The sequence below is a fragment of the Panthera pardus genome, unplaced genomic scaffold (genome assembly GCF_024362965.1).
Source record: "Panthera pardus isolate Hobbes unplaced genomic scaffold, ASM2436296v1 HiC_scaffold_26, whole genome shotgun sequence".
Lineage (NCBI taxonomy): Eukaryota > Metazoa > Chordata > Mammalia > Carnivora > Felidae > Panthera > Panthera pardus.
This window is the reverse complement of record NW_026526832.1, coordinates 5,753,885-5,759,884: the sequence shown is the minus strand read 5'-3', so window position 1 is coordinate 5,759,884 and position 6,000 is coordinate 5,753,885. Positions and strand designations below refer to the sequence as shown.

The window sequence follows — 6,000 nt, the reverse complement described above, 5'->3', positions numbered from 1 at the left end:
TAGAGCCACTTCTTGGCCCCATTTTTAACAGCTGGGAGGACCTAACATCTTTTAGCCCAGCTTCCCCACCTGTGCTCTTTAGGCTGTGACCAGAGTGAACGTGCTCAGCATGGAGGTCAGCCCACGGCAAATGCAGGACATCCCATCCTAGACAGCAAGGTCAGGGCTTCCTTACCTGGATTGTGCCAAGGCCCTGGAGCTCAAGCGGAGTGGAGCCTTTGGTGTGTGTGATGGTAAAAGTGGGTTCCTGTCGTCTCTCCTCCCAACTATTGTTGAGATGCCCACCGGCCAAACCTGGTGACTCATGGAGGCGTGGGTCTGTGTTCACTGTGGAGGTGATGTCACGTGGCCTGGAGTCTGGTCCTTGAAGCAGACGACCCCAGAACCTCCTTCCTCCCCATCCTTGAGTGGGGGAAACCCCTTCATCTCTTCCCTGTCAGGTTCTCACTTCTTGCCCCTCCCCTGGCATAATCCAGAGTTTACACTTTTGAAAATAAAACCAGGAAAGGAAGATGCCTTCAGATAGATTCTACTTCTGCCCTGTGACCTGCACCCTCCAGCCAAGGGGACACGGCAGAAATGACTTCCTGGAACTGGAAAAGAAAAATGGTCTGGGAATGAAATACAAGTAGCACCTCAAGAAGTCACCCTGCCCCACTGGCTCTGCATAGGTTGCAGGACTGGAGCTTCTCGTAAAGGCTTCCCAACTGTGGGCCTCTCTTTCTTCCCGACTCCGCCTTCAGTGATACCACAGTGAGAGCCTGAAATCCAGCGAGCGTGGAAATTGGCAAATGCTACAATTCGGGGAATGCAAAAGACATTTACCAGCACAGCACTGGGCAGGAGCCATGGCTAATAGCAGCAGGGATGGGAAGGGCTATACTGCAATTCAGAGTTGGGATAAAGCCAACAAGAGTCCCTCTTCTTTGTCAAGTTTATTTTATTAAAATATACAGGACTGAATATTTGTGGGCGCTGAGAACAGGAACCACCCTCCCAGGCTGCGCCCAAGGGAGACACTTCTGCCATGCAGACATGCGGCCAGTCCGCATCCCAGCGTGGGAGACAGACCCCTCCTGGTTGGATGTGCAGCCAGTCTGGCCCAAGGCCAAGAGGGGCAGGGGCATGGTGGTGACCCTTTCCTACGGCCCCTTAGAAGCACAGCTACACCGGCTGGGAGGGCTGGGCTGGCGGTGGATGGAGAGGGAGAAGATCCCTGAGCCAGGGAAAGCTGATGCCCTCCTGGAGGAGGGAAGAAAGACACCCCAGTCAAACCGGAGATGGGGTGTCAGTGCAACTCCAAGGGAGAGGACCACCTGTGTGTGGGTGCCAAGGGGTGCCCGCAGCCAAATCAGGCCAGTCTCCACAGCCTCCACCATCCCACCTTTCCTTTGAGGGCCCTGCTCACCCTAGGGCCAGGCCTGAGCAGAGACGGGATGGCAGCCGGTGGAATGTATTGTATGGGAATGTTCCTCGGAAAGGCCCATGCTGCCTGGAACTGGGTGCCTTCTTGGGGAGCCCTGGACAGGTGGGAGCAGCCAATCTCTCTCTCCTGCAGGTTTCCGTTGGCCTACGATTCAGCCTCAGGCCCCTCAGCCATCATTCCTGGCTCTGTCTTCAGGCTGACATCAGCCTCCATCCCCAGAGCAGAACCCAGTCAAGGAGAGTCCCTGGGGTTTGTGCTTTTGAATGTTGGTGGGCTGGGCTGGGGATGGGCTTTGAGCCCCCACTGCTCTGAGGCACAGAACTGACCCCCATGCTTCTTCCCCAGGGCTGCCTGTACTGGGGCCACTGCAGCCCAGGCCTCAGCTCACTAGCAGGGCCTGATCTTGGAAAAGCAGAGTGTCCCTGGCTCCCCTTGTGGGCTGCAACCTGAGCCACTCTGGGTGCTTGTGCTTTTTGTAGGGGGCTGCGTGAGCCTGTGTATGGAGGCGTGGCCACACTGCTTCAGGACCCTAACCAGGAAGTGGTAGTGGGGACGCTCATCCAAGCTGGGGGCCAAAGGAGACAGAGGCTGACAGGAAAGGAAGGAGAAGCCCCTTCTCAGGCCTGTTCTGCCACTGGGCTCCTTGGCTCCCAGTCCCTGATCTTTGTGATCTCTTCTCAGGACCTATTAAGACCTTGGGGTTGAACACTCTAGTGCTTGAGGCGAATGGGCAGCCCTACCCACTTCATTCCGACTGAGCTAGGACTGGGGCAAAGGAAAGCTTCTTCCATTTCAGTGGACTTGGCAGACAGTTCCCCTCCGATTCTCCACCGAGAAGCCCAACCCCGGAGCTTGAATATCCCCCTTCCCAGGACGGACAGAAGAGAGTCCATGGGCCCCTTATCACTGGAGCTTGCCCAGCTCAGTGGAGTGGCAGGCATCTGGGACCCCAGGGAAGCGTTTCGAGGAAACAGCAGGCTGTCTCCATCACCACCTCTTTCCTAATCCCCCCTTCCTTGATCCTGCTGCCCCTTCAAGCGTCCTGTGGGGACAGGCATTCTGGGAGTATAGTCAGTGAGCAGGGAGTGGCTGAGGGACAGGAAGGCCAGAGTAGCCCCCGGAGCCTGGCCCATGTATGGTGGGAAAGAAGGGTGGTAGGAGGGAGGGGTGAGGGGGCTCACACCAGAAGGGCCTTTGGAGACTGGAGCCTCCTCTGTCGGGGATCTTGAGCACTTCCCTGGCAGCACCCCATGGCCAGCAGCCTGCACACACTGCTCTTTCAGTGCCCAGTCCAGAGGCAGCCCCACCCCGCTGGTCTGGGACAGGGACTGGCCGGGGTATGTGGTTCTCATCACCTGGATCCAGCTCCCAGCCAGACTCAGGCCCTCCCTGACCTCTGCCCACCCCCCACCAGCCCAGAGGAATGGGCTGTGTGTGTGTGTGTGTGTGTGTGTGTGTGTATGTGTGTGTCCAGAGCAAACTGTTCACTTTTTCAAATATATTAGAAAAAAGTTTCTCATGGAGGCTGCTCCTGGCAGGATTGAGGTTTCTTTGGGGGCAGAGGTGGCAATGGCCACTCAAGTACCCCTCCCCACCAACATGTCCTAGATGACGTTCTCAAATAGCTGCATGGAGCTCATGATGTTCTCATCCTGTGTGGAGAGAGAAGGATGAGAGACCTGGTCAGACCCTGGGTGGGCAGGCCGGGACAGTGCCCAAACTGGTCCTACCTTGAGCAGGTTCTCACCGGGGACTCGGAACCCTGCGGTGACCACTCTGTCTGTCTCACTGGGTGAAGGGGCGGCTGGTGAGTCACAGCCTGTCTTCAGCCCCACGGCCTGACTGCAAGCCCATCTGGGGGCTGCTGTCTCACTGACGGACAAAGTCCCCTGGCTCTACTCAGATGGAGGCCAGGGGCACCTGAGAGGCCACTCTGGGAGCGACGCAGATGGCTGAGGCCGGTGGAGGCACATGCCACGCTCCCACTCGCGCACAAGGCTGCTCTGTAGACGAAGGTCACCTGCAACGCTGGAGGAGGCTCCAGGCACCTCTCTCACTGCGTGACCCTGTCCGGAGGGCCAACGGCCCAATCATCCTCCTGTTGGCCCACGTCTGTCCCCTCTGGTGTGAGGCACTATAAGGCCGTCTAAGGGATGCTGAGGCCACGGGCTGTGGGTTGTAGGCTGGCATGGAGCAGGTGGCAAAGGGATGGGGCCCAGACAAAAGTGTGCACGTGGAGTTTGGAGGTCGGGAGGAGCTCGGGGACTGGCAGGGGCAGGACCCTGGGTGTCCTCAGCTCCGGATGCCACCTACCTTCTGACAGGTCTCCAGGAACTCATCAATGGTCACCACCCCATCCTTATTCCGGTCCATTTTCTGTAATTCAAGCCACGCCCTCAGTGAGTCTGTGGGTCGCCTCCATCCCGGCCCGTCCCATCTATCTCCTACCCTGGATCCAGGCCACGTAAAGTGCCCTCCCTAGCTACTTCCGTGGCACAGCTGACCTCTCTGGCATCTCCCCAGTCTGTTCCCCACACCCGGCCACTTCCTAGCAGCTTTCCTGGGCTTACACTTCCCAGAACGCATCCCCATGCTCCTCTGACCCCCTCACCTCCCTGACAGGCAGCCAGGGCAGATAGAGCAACTGAGGCACAGGAGGGGCCACCGGCCAACGGGAGGTGGAAGCTTCAGCCCCTTTAGTCCCCATGGACACAGAACAAAGGCACCACAACCCCACTCCTCTTACGGAGTTTTTCTGGAGGAGCTGGGAGAGCTCTTGGAAGGCACCGGAACACTGGCCTGGTATGTCAGTTGCCCTGGAATCTACAAGCCCTGGCTTGCCCTGTGATGAGGTTCAGGGGATCAGGGAGTGGGGGATCCTGACAACCAGGTGGGGGGTGCCGGTTTAACCTCCTTGTGGGGGGAGTGGGGCTCAGAGAGGGGAGTGGCTTGCTTAGGGTTGTCCTAAGAGGAGGAGCCCCCTCCCTCCCCTGGCTGCCCTGCCCCTCCAGGCCCAGGGCTGGAGCACTCACCTGGAAGAACCTCTCCACGTGCTCCAGAGGCGCGTCCTCCCGCAGGATCGGATAGGTGTGGCGGCCCATCATGTCATAGATGGACTTCATGATGGCCAGCATCTCCTGGAGCAGGGCCAGAGGGCCAGGCATGAGCCTGGCTGCGAGGATGTAGGGGGGTACCAGGGCCCCAGGAGAGGGGCTGCCCCAAAGGGCGAAGGCACTGCCAGGGCAGCAGTGAGTGAGCAGGCGGGGTGTTCAAGCTGGAGACAGACGAGCTCACCCCCATCTAGTCTATTCAGTGCAGGCCTCTGATTCTCCAGAAGCTGGAGATAGATTTTGATGTGCCGTCTCCAAAATTTGAAATTGTAGCGACGATTTCATATACAAAAAAAAAAAAAATGTTTGGGCAAAACAAAACCTGACTGTAGACCTGTGTGGTGAGGTCCCCCACCTGCCTTAAGGGTCCACACTGCCCCCTTGACTGGGGGGAAGCTGAGGCCCACTCCTCCTCCCCCTGTCCCTAGCTTCTCCAGTTGTGTCTCCCTCAGGACCTCCCTGTGAGAGAGAATGATCTGAGAATACTGGTCGAACCGGTGAGGGGCACACCAGCTCCACAATCCCCTGCACCCCGATGTCCAGGACCAAGCACCTGGGAGAGGAGGAGAGCCCCCTGGCTGCTGCCCCCTCCAGGATTGAGCTGAGAGCCGTGTCTCTGGACAGGAAAGGGAGACAGGACAGTCAGGGTGGCAGGAGAGTGGAGGAAAGAGGCTGGGAGTGTGGAGCAGTAGAGAGGAAGAGGGGCAGACGGCCACCACCCTCGACCACCCTGTACCTCTTTGGTGATGTAGCCATCCTTATTAATGTCGTAGAGGTTAAAGGCCCACTTGAGCTTCTCATGAACTGTTCCTCGCAGCAGGATGGAGAGGCCGACCACAAAGTCCTGTGGAGGGAGGGGAGGGTGAGGAGTCCGATGCCCAGATTTTACTTCCGGTTTGCTGTGTGCCTTCACACCTCTATAGGTGAGGAGCCTTCATTACAGAGCAGGCTGATGATGTCCATTAGGTCAACACCTTGTGAGTGTGTGCATGTGTGCGTGTGTGTGCGTGTGTGTGTGTGTGTGTGTGTGTGCATGTGGTGGGAATGGCATGGTGGCTGGTGCTTATCTTCTCAAATAAAGATATTCAAATACATGGTGTCTTACACCCATTTAATGCACGGCTACTGAAAGAGAAGACCTTGGGTGCTCTTTTAATAAAGGAGAATGTTCTACTTTTAGTTTACCAAGGATCTGCATGTCAAGGTGCTTGAAAACTCATGGCTTAAAAGCTAAACTAATAGTGCTCAGCTTTGGGGTCATGACATACCTGTGTGTTGGAATCACCTCTGAGGTGTGACAGAGAATTTATTACAATGTTATAAGACATAAATGTTCCAGTGGCTTCTGTGTGAAAACTCCAACTGCTCTTAGCAGTTGGTGGAAAAGCAAACCCTCCCTTCCATTTCCCGGAAGGCTTGCAGGTTGAGCCTTCTCTGCCCCACAGGGTCCTCCCAGGTTATTCT

The 6,000-nt window shown here is 56.9% G+C and overlaps 1 protein-coding gene across 2 annotated transcripts in view; it reads right to left on the bottom strand.

Annotated features, from left to right (window-relative positions):
* Positions 1 to 922: 922 nt before the first annotated feature.
* The window catches only part of KCNIP3 (potassium voltage-gated channel interacting protein 3), an 89,235-nt gene continuing 84,157 nt past the window's right edge, over positions 923 to 6,000 (bottom strand). For both annotated transcript variants that reach the window (XM_019445871.2, XM_019445880.2), the window contains 4 exons: positions 5,273 to 5,380; positions 4,459 to 4,563; positions 3,740 to 3,802; positions 923 to 3,078 (listed from right to left, as the gene is read on the bottom strand). In XM_019445871.2, coding sequence (XP_019301416.1) covers positions 3,031 to 3,078; positions 3,740 to 3,802; positions 4,459 to 4,563; positions 5,273 to 5,380 — 324 coding nt within the window. In that variant the 3' untranslated portion in view covers positions 923 to 3,030. The remainder of the gene's footprint in view (positions 3,079 to 3,739; positions 3,803 to 4,458; positions 4,564 to 5,272; positions 5,381 to 6,000) is intronic.